This window comes from Polypterus senegalus, chromosome 2, assembly GCF_016835505.1.
Source record: "Polypterus senegalus isolate Bchr_013 chromosome 2, ASM1683550v1, whole genome shotgun sequence".
NCBI lineage: Eukaryota > Metazoa > Chordata > Cladistia > Polypteriformes > Polypteridae > Polypterus > Polypterus senegalus.
This window is the reverse complement of record NC_053155.1, coordinates 194,040,561-194,056,004: the sequence shown is the minus strand read 5'-3', so window position 1 is coordinate 194,056,004 and position 15,444 is coordinate 194,040,561. Positions and strand designations below refer to the sequence as shown.

The 15,444-nt window shown below is 35.2% G+C and overlaps 1 protein-coding gene across 3 annotated transcripts in view; it reads right to left on the bottom strand.

Moving 5' to 3' along the window:
• LOC120523630 (probable ubiquitin carboxyl-terminal hydrolase FAF-X) overlaps positions 1-15,444 on the bottom strand; it is a 377,796-nt gene that overhangs the window by 23,785 nt on the left and 338,567 nt on the right. For all 3 annotated transcript variants that reach the window (XM_039745106.1, XM_039745107.1, XM_039745108.1), the window contains exons 38-43: positions 14,338-14,467; positions 13,687-13,872; positions 9,925-10,145; positions 9,580-9,668; positions 9,320-9,476; positions 7,202-7,414 (exon numbers count right to left, since the gene is read on the bottom strand). In XM_039745106.1, coding sequence (XP_039601040.1) covers positions 7,202-7,414; positions 9,320-9,476; positions 9,580-9,668; positions 9,925-10,145; positions 13,687-13,872; positions 14,338-14,467 — 996 coding nt within the window. The remainder of the gene's footprint in view (positions 1-7,201; positions 7,415-9,319; positions 9,477-9,579; positions 9,669-9,924; positions 10,146-13,686; positions 13,873-14,337; positions 14,468-15,444) is intronic.

The following is a 15,444-nucleotide window of genomic DNA, read 5'->3' as shown; positions in this document are numbered from 1 at the left end:
GCGACGCTAATTAACGCCCGTACTACAACAGATTATATTGTTGATATACTATTAACTATTTACAGGGATAAACTCTTTTGGGGAAGTTCATAACAAAAAAAAAAAATGTAATTATAAATAATGTGCACTTGAGTATTTCGAGCCCCGAGTCTGAGTCGGATGGTTCCCCTGGTCACCAATTCGTGTATTTCACTATGCCTTTCCGTCTTCAGCTACCCATGTGCACTTGTACGGAGGAGACCTTACGGAACAATGCCGAAACTAAATGCAACTAAACCTACTGCTGCGAGAGAGGACACATTACAGAGTGATCACGAAGCAAAGAGGCAAAGGCGTGACAGTCGCTCGCAAGAAACGGACACTCAGCATTCACAAAGATTAGCTCAACGATGTGTCTCTGCCGCACAACAAAAGGCAACTGAAACCCCTACATAGAGAGAAGACAGATTACGCCGTGATCGCGAAAGAAAGAGGCAAAAGCGTGCCAATGAGACACCCGACGAGAGGTCCTTACGATTGCAAAACAACCGTAATATAAAGAAATGTACAGTCTTTAAAAGAAAAAGTTCTTATTTCTATGGTGCAGCTTGTTACAGATGATCTTTCAAAAAGTATGTTTTTTCTTCTGAATCCTGTTGTGTATACTGACATCATTTAATATTACTATGGCTGACCATGTGCTCTGACCTCCAAAGGTCATGTGAAAATACAATTTTCCCCTGGGGATTAATACAGTATAACAAATACCAAATAGCAAAATAATATGATTCACCAGTATACATTGAGAAAATTGTTCGATTATTTGATGTTTTTTTTAAATATATTTTTGAGGGCTGAATATAAAAATGAACAGCATCTTTCTCCATCATATGAAATTTTTCACAAAATATATTTTTAGCTTTACATTTCATTTTTTTTATTGTTTTTCCAATATAATTAAATATCAATATCTTCATAATTTGTTTGATTTTAATGTATTAATATTTTATAATATTAAAATTTAAGATTAAACAAAAGTATATATATATATATATATATATATATATATATATATATATATATATATATATATACATACACACACACACATACAGTGGGATGCAAAAGTTTGGGCAACCTTGTTAATAGTCATTATTTTCCTGTATAAATTGTTGGTTGTTACGATAAAAAATGTCAATTAAATATATCATATAGGAGACACACACAGTGATATTTGAGAAGTGAAATGAAGTTTATTGGATTTACAGAAAGTGTGCAATAATTGTTCAAACAAAATCAGGCAGGTGCATAAATTTGGGCACCACAAAAAGAAATGAAATCAATATTTAGTAGATCCGCCTTTTGCAGAAATTACAGCCTCTAAACGCTTCCTGTAGGTTCCAATGAGAGTCTGGATTGTGGTTTGAAGGTATTTTGGACCATTCCTCTTTACAAAACATCTCTAGTTCATTCAGGTTTGATGGCTTCCGAGCATGGACAGCTCTCTTTAACTCACACCACAGATTTTCAATTATATTCAGGTCTGAGGACTGAGATGGCCATTCCAGAATGTTGTACTTGTTCCTCTGCATGAATGCCTTAGTGGATTTTGGGTTGTTGTCTTGTTGAAAGATCCAGTTCCCCGGCGCAGCTTCAGCTTTGTCACTGATTCCTGGACATTGGTCTCCAGAATCTGCTGATACTGAGTGGAATCCATGCGTCCCTCAACTTTGACAAGATTCCCAGTCCCTGCACTGGCCACACAGCCCCACAGCATGATGGAACCACCACCATATTTTACTGTAGGTAGCAGGTGTTTTCTTGGAATGCCGTGTTCTTTTTCCTCCATGCATAAGCCCTTGTTATGCCCAAATAACTCAATTTTAGTTTCATCAGTCCATAGCACCTTATTCCAAAATGAAGCTGGCTTGTACAAATGTGCTTGAGCATACCTCAAGCGGCTCTGTGCTGTGGGCGGAGAAAAAGCTTCCTCTGCATCACTCTCGCATACAGCATCTCCTTGTGTAAAGTGCGAATGGTTGAACGATGCACAGTGACTCCATCTGCTGCAAGATGATGTTGTAGGTCTTTGGTGCATCTGCCTGATTTTGTTTGAACAATTATTGCACACTTTCTGTAAATCCAATAAACTTCATTTCACTTCTCAAATATCACTGTGTGTGTCTCCTATATGATATATTTAACTGACATTTTTTATCGTAACAACGAATGATTTATACAGGAAAATAATGACTATTAACAAGGTTGCCCAAACTTTTGCATCCCACTGTATGTGTGTGTGTGTGTGTGTGTATATATATATATATATATATATATAAAATTAACAGTTATTAACTACAATGAACACCGTGTGTTCATATGTATCGACCTGAAAAGTACTGTGCACCTTACTGGGACAGAAGTCCAGGCATTAAAAATGTTTTCTTTGTGAGTGGGGCAGCAGGGCCAAGAATTAAAAAAAAAAAAAAGGCTATAGCTTGGTAACCACCCAAAAAACATTATCAAACCTAGCTTAGTGTATCAGGCTATACTGCTGCTAACACCACTTCATAATAAGGTTGATTTAATAATGCAGTTTGAGAAAAGATCAACCAAAATATGGAAGCTATTTTATGTATTTATACTGAAAGTTTTCTAGGTTTGTCCAGCTAAGGCAACATTGGAAGAGGACATTTTTTTGGACCCACTATTAGAAAACTGATTTCTGGGGCATAACCTAATGATGCAATAAACAATCTGAAACAAGAAGCCTGGTACCATTTAATGAAGTAATTTCTAAGTTTTGGGGTAATAAAGATCCAAATCATAAAGAAACTGTGAAAAATATGTTACATATAAGGAACTGAATTGCAAAATCAGTGTTAAAGTACACCTTTTGGATTGCCATTTGACACATTCCCTTGAAAATCTTGGAGAAGCAAGTGAAGAGCTGGGTGAAAGATTAAATCAGATTATTAAGAATATGGAAAGAAGGTACCAGGTACAGTGCATCCGGAAAGTATTCACAGCGCATCACTTTTTCTACATTTTTTTATGTTACAGCCTTATTTCAAAATGGATTAAATTCATTTTCTTCCTCAGAATTCTACATACAACACCCCATAATGACAACGTGAAAAAAGTTTACTTGAGGTTTTTGCAAATTTATTAAAAATAAAAAAATTGAGAAAGCACATGTACTGTATATAAGTAGTCAGCAATATCAAGCTTTCTTAATAACACTGGCATGTGCTGGAGGGTGGTACAAAAGAAGTCAGTACTGAAAGAGAATAATGTGAAAGTAAATTTGACGTTTGTCAACAACCACGATAACAACCCTCTTGTGATGCTGGAAAAAGTTTTATGGTTAGACAGCATGTGTGGTACAAATATAAAACAGCCCAAGCCTCAAAAACAGCATGCCTAAAGTGAAATACTGAGGTGCTAACATTATGTAGTGGGGGGATGCTTTCATCACCAGACGACAAAATTTTGGGGTATGATTTGTTATCCAGTAGAATAATAAAAAAAAAGTATTAAATCAGCAATTATTTTAAAACTGCTTACTAAGCAGTTCTACTATTCTTTTTAATTTTATCAATTCTTTAACAACACTAAGAAAATTAACAGAATGTTACTCGAATAGATTAGACTAACTCTCCTCAATTTTCCCAATTTTTAGAAAGACCCACAGGTCACCCCTTAAAAACCTTAAATAGGATAAAGAATCAGATATGCAAGCTGCTTTTCATTTCATGACTTTCACTTTTAACTGGGTGAAAAGTAAAATAAATATAATTTAAAATGAAACGTGGAAAAGTTAGCTCATACAAAGTAAAATAAAAAAAACTGTGAAAAATACACATTTCAGAATTTACAGAAAAAACATAAATTGTAATCAGTTATCTATTAAGATAATAGCTGAGGTACAGTAAGTACAGAAATGAAGAGCAGGGATTGGCTAATTATAAGAAACTAGCTTGAATGAATCTGCATGTCTTCAAAGGGTTGCTGTTTTCTGTGGAATAATGGACTAATGGGCTTTGAGCATCTATAATCTCTGAAAATGTGTTGCTGTTTAAAATACTGAAATTGATCCGTAGTTGTTGATTATGGAGATTTCATGTCCAGCAGTCCATTAATTTGGAAAAAGATCAGAGGAGCCCTGTCTTGAAATCCCATCCAAATTCAAGAGGTTGATTAAAGAACACACAAGCCTACTCATTTTAGGTAAGACTGTCAATGATGATGCAATTGTGGGATAAATGCGGTGGAGAACATAGTTCTGAACAGAGTATATTAACTCCACAAGGTTAAGTGGAAAAGTAGAAGCTGAGATACTCTGGTTCAGTGTCAACAACTTTACTTAAAAGTTACTATGCTTACAGTGCATACAATATATATAAATAAATGCAGTTATTTTGCTAAAAATACATCCAATTTGTAAAATTGTACATCTTCTTGTTTTCATATTTGAAGGAAAAAGTATTTGGATTATTCCATTCATTTAAAATCAGTGTAAATAACACGAGAAAAGCGATCAAAACTAAGCACCAAGTTGTATATATTCTTACTATGATAGGACCAAAACACAGATGGAAACAGTATACCTTGCAAAAAAGAAACATTTTAAACAAATTGAAAAATGCAGAATTTGAACATTACAATATAATGTTAAAGTAATCAATCTACTTTATGTACTCTGCTTGATTTTATCTTGATTCAATCTCCTTGGTGTTAATCCCGAGTACGATTTGGAATTCTGTGTAATTACCACTAACTTTACAAGATGTGATGTGACGTGTCATGATCCTTGTTTACATTTTTAAGCCTGTGTAACGCTAGGGACAGTACTCTGGTGCAATCAAGTGGATGAAATAACATCCATTTCTGTGCCTTCTATCACTACAACTCTACGGTAACTAATCAATACTCATGAGTGGAGACGAGCTTCCAACTAAAATCACAACAGCAAACAAAAAGCTGCAAAGGCAGTTTTAGAATGAAATTAAACTGAAACATTGTTCGAAAAGAGCAACAGTGTAGATAATGTGAATTGGTTATCAAATGCTGACACAGAAAGTGAAACTGGTGCATGATGTAGCACTGAACATCCAAACTGCCATGATATGCTAAGTGAATCTGGGCATGTGAAGCTTCAGTGCGGTATAACAGTTGCTGTGTGACAAAACGGCAAAAAATCTGTGATTGAGTGCAAGAAAGAGCAAGAACTACGAACTAACAACTGTTCACAATGCAGCAACTGTCAGTGTTCATGTCAGGTGAAATGCGTTTGTCACTAGTTAGGCTGTGGTAGCCTGCAATAACACAAGGGGCACATTGATCGTGTGGATCAGGCACTGACATTCTACCCTCTCATGTGCAAGCCAACAGAAAAAAGTACAACAAAAGTGAGCAAAGGACCATGTTTCTATTTTCCCGATTGCATATTGGGCATTGCACTGGTGATTGCCTCAAAATGTATTGCAGGAAGGATGTGAACTAAGGGCTCGTTTATACTTAATGCTCAGAACGCGTATGCGCCCACATCATGGCTGCCACGCGTTCCCAGCATTCATTTGAAGCGTCCTCTGAGCAGATCCTCAGAAATGAATGTGTGTGCGAGTTGCAGTACCAGCAAAAAGTCAGGGGGCGCAGTGTGATAAAAGTCGGAATGTGACGTCAGAGTATCTGTTTACTATCTACATGTGACAAAAAGCCTCTATGCGGATCATATGGGATCAATGTGCGCTCTTCGATGTTTGATGAATGGTTCGATGTGGTGAAGCAAAATGGCGACATACAAATGGATTCGTGGTGCTTTTATATTCAAGTGTCGCATATTCCCGATCGTAATGACAAGATACATTTAAAAGTCTCATATACCATCTTTTGTGCCATCTTTTTATTTTTTGTAAGTTCACATACAACATAATGTATAGCGCTGTATTTGAGCCAAAGAGAAAAAAATTAAGTACATGGTGAAAACGTGTATTTTGTGATTAAAGTGGAAATTTCGGCTTTTCTCGAAATGTCCATTTTAACCTTGTAGTTTACTTTATCATTAAAGCAGACCATGGTAAACATCATCCCAGTTTTTAATCGCTACGAGCTTCTTGGACCTGACAGCAGCAGCAAGCAGCAATAGATCACCACACAGAACACATTAATGTATGATATTCCAACTCTCTGCAAATTTAGAATCTTTACATTTATACTTGATATCACTTTCATGATGAAATGCATTAAAGTATGTTTGTTACATTTTACAGAAAAATCGTTAATTTCATTTAAATAATGTATACTGTTAATAATTACACACAATGGTTACACGGTGGCAGAGCGGTAGCACTGCTGTCTTGCAGAGAGTCATGTGGCTGGTATTCCCTGCTGGGTTTCCACACTGTGCTCCAAATTTACATAAAGTATGTGCACAAGTATAAACAGTAAAACACTTGCGTAGCAGGAGCGTCCGCTGCAGCATGCGTTGCAGCATGCGTTGCGTTGCGTATAAAACTGGCCTAAATCTGCATCAGTACAGCAGTGGACACTAGACATACTTTCTCTAATGCATTAATGTTGACATTTTGGTATTTGCACGACTCGGTTACACAGAGTAACATTCTTCTCTAGTTAATAAAAAATTAACATTGCTGGCATGTTTTTCCTGAGCTAAACATAATGCTAAGGAGGTTACATCTAACCGAAATACAATGGCATTAGTTTGAAAATACAAACAAATTTAGAAGCTTCAACATTTCAGTTTATGTACTCAAAATGTATGGAAGATGTAGCAGACCAAATTGTAGATATTAAAAATATTGAGTGTCCAGACTACCCTAACAATAAACATTAATTCAGTGAGTTAAAAGTAAAAAAAAAATGGAACCACTCAGTGTTCAAAAGACATGAAAAAGAATATTAATTGCATTAGAAAACATTTTATAAATCATATTTGGCATTTTAATTTGTAAAGAGACTTAATACATTTATATTTAGCTATTACATTTAAACAATATATGCCCAAATTCTGCTCTAATCAGAAGTAATAGATTATCTACATAGGGTTTCATCCAGAGAACACTTAACTGATGCTTCAATAAAAAGGACCTTAACTGTACTGTTAAATAAAAAGAAAAAATACATTCAACACATTTCTAAAATGTACATATGTGTTACTTTTTATTAAATAATGGGGAAGTACAAAGATTAAAACATATACCTCCTCTGGACAAAGCTCACAAGCTTTTGCTAGGGTCATCCTGGCACTGTGCGATCTTTCCAAGAAATACCCATTTGATGTTTCATTGCTCTGTACTGGTGGTGACCAGTTGTTATAGGTGTACTGTGGATTTCCAGTGTAGGGCCTACGTTCAAGTTCATCACCAAGCCACTCAACTGCCCACGTCCATTTTCTCTTCAAATCACCATTACTCTGTAAGAAGAAAAACAAAAATATTATATATTATATTATATATTAATATATATTATATAACTGCACCAATCCTGTAAATCAATTTTCGCTACTCAAAATAAGACTTATGATGCCATATGCTTGCCTGTTGTACTCAAACTAAAAAAGCTTAAATCCAAGTCTTAGTATCTACAATGCATATAATTTACTTATACTTTAATATATTAGAAAGAAACGTCCTTTCTTAATTGGAGAAATTGATCTCAATGAAAAAAGAAAAATAAAATTATGTGAGTAACAGACCTGAAAAGCATTCTGAATAAAGGGTTCAGTAGCTTGCTGTTTACAAATTTCTAACCCTCCTTATCATGCTACTGCTTGACAATTAGAAAAAGAAAATGTCAAAAGTCAGTGAGGTGTTGAAAGCAGTTGCAAAAAAATTTTAGGGATATGGTGTCGGATTAAAACCATAGGCAGTTCCTTATGGTTATCAATAAATTGGATTATTCTGATTCTTAAAATAGGTATTCTTATATTCTTAAAATAAATGTTTCAGATACCTTAATATAACTTTAATAACTAGGAGCAACACACATATATACATATGAACAAATACATACAGTTCCATACATGTGCAATCAATGGAATTTACCACAGATGGACTCCAAACAAAGTAGTGAAACATCTCACTGATGATTAACAGAACAGGATGCACCTGAGCCAAGTGCAAGTGTCATACCAAAGGGTCTGAATGCTTATATTACTATTATTGTTTTAATATATTAGCTAAAATTCTGTTTCTGCATCACTCTGGGTTAGTGATTGCTGTTTGGGAGAAATAATTAATTTAAACAAGTATAGTAAAAGGCTGCAGCATACAAAATGAATGACTGAAATGTGAAAGGGTGTGTGTGTGTGTATATATATATATATATATATATATATATATATATATATATATATATATATATATATATATATATAAAAATTATATATCAGGGGTGCCCGATGCGTCGATCACGATTGACCGGTAGATCGGAAAGGGAGTGCAGGTAGATCGCGTTGCATTCAAAAAAAATTTTTTTTTTTTAAAATGTTAGTCTATCATATATATATTCTCTATGGCATTTGCCACTTGATTAAAATACAGGGCGGCCAGTCTCAGATCTCTTTTCTTATAACACACTGGTCATCCTGCACACACGATCAAACATTCGAGCTACTGCAAAACTCCGGCTATCTAAGTGATCTAGTTAGCCTTCCAATTTATATCAACTAAAAAAGGGATTAAAAAAAAAAAATTGTTGTTTATGGGCTGGATGTGGAATTGGAAGAGCATTTTTTTTTCTCTCACAATGTCACAATCAAAGTGCGTTTGTCTGATCTGTCAATCTATCATTGCTATTCCAAAGAAGGAAAATGTGGAAGGGCACTTTCAAACTGTTCATAAAAACTACAAAACTGACTTACTTCCGAAAAGCGTTCTGAGAAAGGGAAAGGAGAGGGAACTCAAATCGCAGTTGAGATGTAATGGAAGGCGTGTGCGCAACTTGACAGCATACGCTACAGAGCAGATTGAAAATTGTCTCTCAGACTTTATCTAATGGTAAAAAACAATTTGAGTGTTGCCCAATGTAGCGGAGTAAGAGTAGTGTTTCTTCTTCACAAATGTACTCAAGTAAAAGTAAAAAGTATGGTGCAGTAAAACTACTCTCAGAAGTACAATTTTTTTAAAAAGTTATTCAAGTAAATGTAACTCATTACTACCCTCCTCTGATACTCAGTATTATATATATAAGTATAATTTTTAAATGTAGGTAGATCATTTTGACCTGGTCATTTTAAAAGTAGCTAGCAAGCAGAAAAAGTGTGGGCACCCCTGGTATGTATGTATACACTGTATACATATCTCTCAAACTGAATTACCTGCAGAATTTGATAAGCGACAGAACAATTGCTAAACAGAGCCACCATGCACTTAATACACTGGTAAGCTCGCTTTTGATAGTGGTTTTTAGAACGCTGAATGGTGTCAAAAAGTCCATCCCTGTCATCTGGAATCCCTTTAAGCACATTATGAATCCTAAAAAAAACACAATGAAAAATTATATTTTTCTCATGGGCAATTTCTTTTAAAGAGAGATGTCTTTATAAACACCTGCAAAAGTACAGAAAAATGAACTAACCTATGGGTTTGCCAGGAGTCTTCGATTAATAAAATCTGCAAAAGCAGGTCCAGATAAGGCCTAAGTTCATATGTATAGGAATATGCCACCTAAAAACAAAGTTTTATTAATAACATTTATAAATTCAAACTTTTTAAACAAATCTGATCCTTCAATGAACCCAACATGGTGATTCATTCCAACTGTCTCATATGATAGGTTTTGGTAGAAATTCAGGGGAATTTATCAAAACAATACTTTTACATTAAACAAAAACACAAAAGGAAATTAATAGGCATTTGATATAAATAAATGAAATCTGAACACAATTCTTATTTTACCAACATTATGTATGAGACAAAATACCTGCCAGAGGAGCTCACTAAGTACAGTAGAAGAAAACTGTGGATTCTCCCAGCAACTAAACCTCAAAAGTTTGATGGTTTCTTCAGAATTGCTGCAGTCTTCAATAATCTTTTTAACATAGCTAGTTCTTACAAAAAGAATTTCTGCCACAAGCTGCTGAAGTGGCATTATAGGCTGAGACAGGTTAGGATCCCCATAAGGGTTTGGAAGTGGAGGATTACCTAGAAATACAAAGATAAATAAATACATTTATAAAGAATCCATAGGAAACCTTAGAAAAAGAAACCATGTACAGAACTGGCCTGTATGAGCTCTGGCACTATGTGAAAATGCTTCAAGTGGTGTTAAGGAGGTTATAACAACATAAGAAAATTTTACATCTGTGCAGTACTCTTGTTTATCTACAGTATATGCTAGCTTCAAATAAAACAACTAAACAGCACAGATAAATTTACCTATATTCTTTACTTTGCTCAAAAAACTTCACATTTTACATATACACAGTTTCCTCAACTTTAAATGTATCACACATACATGTAACAGAATCAAAAATTTGGTTAGAAGTGCTAACTCATCCTAACTCAGGGTGTTTGAAAGAAATATAATGATTTACTTCATGAGGTAGAATAGTCATATCAGACATTTAAAATATTAAAATGTGTTTTTCAGTTTAAATGTTTAAAGTCTAAATACTGTTGATTGCAATAGAAATTTGTCATTCTTTCACCCTCCGATACAGGGCAGTTGATGTGGCATGCACAACTTCATTCCTTTTGCTGAAGACACCTACTGGTCCTTCAACATCTGCAATAAGATGCTGTAGATGTTCTATCAGACAGTTGTGGCGAGTGCACACTTCTACGCGGTGGTGTGCTGGGGAGGCAGCATAAAGAAGAGGGACGCCTCACACCTGGAAAAACTGGTGAGGAAGGCAGGCTCTATTGTAGGCACGGAGCTAGACAGTTTGACATCTGTGGCAGAACGACGGGTGCTGAGCAGGCTCCTGTCAATCATGAAGAATCCAATGAATCCACTGAACAGTATCATCTCCAGACAGATGAGCAGCTTCAGTGACAGACTGCTGTCACTGTCCTGCTCCACTGACAGACTGAGGAGATCGGTCCTACCCCACACTATGAGACTCTTCAATTCCACCCAAGGGGGTAAACATGATACAAAGTTATTGTCTGTTTTACCTGCATTTTTATCACTCTTTAATTTAATAGTTTTTTTATCAGTATGCTGCTGCTGGAGTATGTGAATTTCCCCTTGGGATTAATAAAGTATCTATCTATCCTATCTACTCTTTATTATAAAGTGACTTCAAAAGTGTTTGCAAGTAATTTGTTGAACACAGAAAAATAATTTCACTTTAATCTGAGAGAAATAATTTTAAGTAATCTGGTGTGACCAATAAATTAAGATCTCTGACAAATCTAGTAAACTTTAGAAAAAATGCATAACTTTTTTTATTTGCAAAACTATTAAAAAATTAGGCTGCAGATAACTAAACTCTGCAAAAGAATCATTCATGTTGGGTTTGGGGGCTATATTCTGAAGCTGGTTTCAGATACAGTGCATCCGGAAAGTATTCACAGCGCATCACTTTTTCCACATTTTGTTATGTTACAGCCTTATTCCAAAATGGATTAAATTCATTTTTTTCCTCAGAATTCTACACAAAACACCCCATAATGACAACGTGAAAAAAGTTTACCTGAGATTTTTGCTAATTTATTAAAAATAAAAAAAATTGAGGAAGCACATGTACATAATTTGGTTTGCATCTGTAACAGCCAATGTACATTTATAGGACTTGTAAAAGTTACTTTTTTTTACTTTTATTCTCTCAGTCACGATCACGGTGCATACTATTGCCCTAGGGATCTGACGCTGTTAGTTTTTATTTGAAACTGGGAGTAAACCAAATGTATGTGTGTACTGTATAATACTAACGATAAGAGCAGCTCACTACTGAAAACGGCAAAAATAGGATGCAGTCGGGATCAAACCGGGGACTCTTGATTACAAGTCAGCAAATCTTACTGCTACGCCACAGAAGCTGTTGTATCGTCCTTGAACCTTTTGTGAAAGTGTTAATTTTATCTTTGGACTTCTGGCTTCACATATTACATAGTTTATGCCAACATTTTGTCATTTACTATTAAAATATGAAAAACATTTCTGTTTTAACAATGTGTTCGCACAGATTATTGTAGAAACGGAACACACACGAAATGCATGTGTTCCAAATAACGATCTATTATTTCCACTCTAAAACTCCAGCACTTCACTCCCAGATAATCAATCAAGGCATGAGCTGGGAGAACATTATTCATGTTCAGCGGCGGTGGGAGGATGGGATACCAGGCTGCTTGCTGCTTGTCTTTATCGGCACATTTACAGGACAAAAGACGCTGACGGATAGGTGCGATGGGATTTAAGGTGGGCCGGATCTACGAGTTTTTTTCATAGGCTCTGGTCATTCTAGTGTTAAATCCCAATACAAGACAGCATATGTAATGCACAGCAGAGGCTCACCAAACACATAACATGGTTCACAATGAGGAATTAAAATGGTGCACTGTACATAAGAAGCAATTATATTACAAACAGAGGTGGCCTAGAACCTGAAAAGCTTTTACAAATGTGTGTTGGCACTTACAACATCAGTCTTGAACATGATCAAGAAAGTAGACTAAATTTAACAAAGGAAAAGGTTTGATCATAATCATTAACACTTGATCCTGAGGAGCAAGAATGAAAGACGTTTTAGGACAAATATTACGAGGAGTGCAAAAAGTCTGCTAACACATTTAAGCTACAGTGTAACTGGCATAATTCTTTATTTATAGACTGCGTGTTTAACTATTTTGATGAGTCAAATCCAACAAAATTAGGTAACATGTGAAGAGAAGGTTAAGACTGTAGAAGGAAAAAGTGTCCTGCAGTGACCCTACACAAGCAGTATGCATAGATGAAAGAGAAGCAGATAAAGTAAAGAAGAATAAAGTTTCAGAAATTAGATAATAGCATTTTTTTTCTTCTGCCAGCTCACCCATGAACACCAACTACAGGGTGGCACTGAACAGAATGAATTATTATTAGTAGTATCATAACTATTATTACTACCCATACATGCAAATAAGATGACTTAAGTTCACTAAGGTTTTATTTAGGTGGCAGAATGGAATCCTATTAGGGAACTGTTGTTTTGCTCTGAACTGGGCAAAAGCAGCTTAAAGAGGCTCAATCCTTGGTGCGAGCCTATTTAAAACTACATCAGAAATCTACAACAAAAGGAGCCAACATAAATAACCATAGTCTAATCACACTGGTTTTTTTAATGAACGAACTTATCCCAAAGATGCTCTCAGCTGAATAAAATGGTTGACCCAATTCCTTCAAGTATATATACAGTATATATTATAAGTCTTAAAAGGCTATAGACATCATTATTCAGGAAATGAGTGAGAAAAGTAAGTCACAGGCTGCAGGTGAGAGCTGGCCGGATAAAAAGCACAGGGATTTAAGCAAAAACAATGCAAGATGACTAATGTTTTCACTATGTGCTACAAACAAATGAGACATATTTTACCCATTCACTTATTGAAATTACTTTTTCTAATGACACTGACATTCAAAACAATGTTTCACTGCTAAAGATACCCAAAAATGTGCACAAGAACCCAATACAGTATGCAGTCTCTCTGATTCTAACTGACACTATGAATTTAAAACATAAAAACAATATGAAATTACCATTTATTGATGACTGCATGCGCGATGATACATCGCAACAGCGCACAAGCTGTGACACAACTGTATACAATTTTCCTAGCTCAGCATATTGGTATTTGATTGGAGGTCCTGGACCTTCATCCAGAGCTACAAGCATGAAAGTTGCAGGCACACTCAGTTTTAGCAACTGTGTCTTTTCTGCCACACCTGTAAAACATAGTAGTACTTATTAGTGATGATGTACAGCTTCACAATCAAACCTTTAAAAGTTAATAAAAGCAAACACTAAACAAAAAAGTACTATCCATCAACTTGCATTAAGTAAATACTATAATAATGAATGAAAAATCCATTTATACAAGACATAGACTAAACTACAATCACCGACTTTATTTTTCAGTACATTAATCAACAAGGTATATAATGATTAAACCTATCCATGCCATGTTGTCAGCAGACATGCAGAAATCAACCAGAACTACTGTAATTAAACTGCACAAAGAACTATAACTATACAACTTCATCCAATGATGTTTTATGTAATAAACCATTTTCATAAGAATACTGTTATTACTATGTAATAAAATACATCTAATATTTAAAAAAAGGAGGTTACTGAGGCAGGGCCACAGTTGACTAAGAAAGGGGAAAAAGCCATTACTTTAATCATACCTAGGTTGGCATACATGACAAAAAGATTAAAGTACTGCTGCAGATGACGTCCATGCTCTGACACCTCTCTTCGTAGTAGATTTAAAACTGCTCTCAGCAAGTGGTCACTTAGGCTCAAATTATCGCAGGCCTGATAAATAACAAAAAGTCAACAATATTATTTTTATATATTAATGTTAATATTCTGTTGCTTATAAGGAGAAAGGTCCACAAACAAGAAAAAAAGTAGCTGGGGTGATCAAAAAGATTGGAGCCTGACCTATTAAATGAAGAAGTAAACTCGAAAATATATTTTCATTAGAATCTGCATTGGCATTAACATACTTTTAATAATGTCAAAAAAGCATTTCTATTGGACTCAAAATGTTTTGTCTTACAATAACACTTTTGTAGCTGATGCAACGTTGTCACTACTGGCATATAGCATCCCATGGAAGTATCTCTTCAGATGGGAGAACAGGTAGTTTTTACATTGGGCAAGGTCATCAGTTTATATTCAAAGTTTTGCCAAGCAGCATTTGCAACATATATGATGTTAGCTGGGACACTGCCATGAAGCAGATAGGCAAGGCACTCGCAGATTCTTTGCTACTTTTCCTTAAGTGACTCTTGCAAACAAGAAGGTATATTAGCACAATATTAACTGACTATATGGGTCTTTTGAGTCATTTTGTCAATATGGAGTACACCCTTAAAATAGTATTAAAAATAAATACTAGGGGGCCTTTCCCCCTGCTCACTTCACATGCCAACCCCCCGGCCTGTGCTATGCGCTAGCCACTTCGTGTCTCTACCACTCGCGTACGTGGATTTCACTTTTACCAAACAACAAATCTTTTAATTCTCGCGGATAGGCCTCTTCATTGGGAAGAAACACTACTTTTCCCTGATGGCAACACAAATTAGATGATTTACAATTCTCTGACTTAAAGTTTAAACCCAAACAATATCTACATAATTAATATCACTTATGTCCATATATTTGATCACCGAGGAATAATTACCACTTGTTAACGCTAATGCGATCTTTGCTATCAGTGGTTTTGAGACTTTAGAATTTTACTACTTCCATAATCTCTAACCTGCTCTGCATGTGTATCATACTAA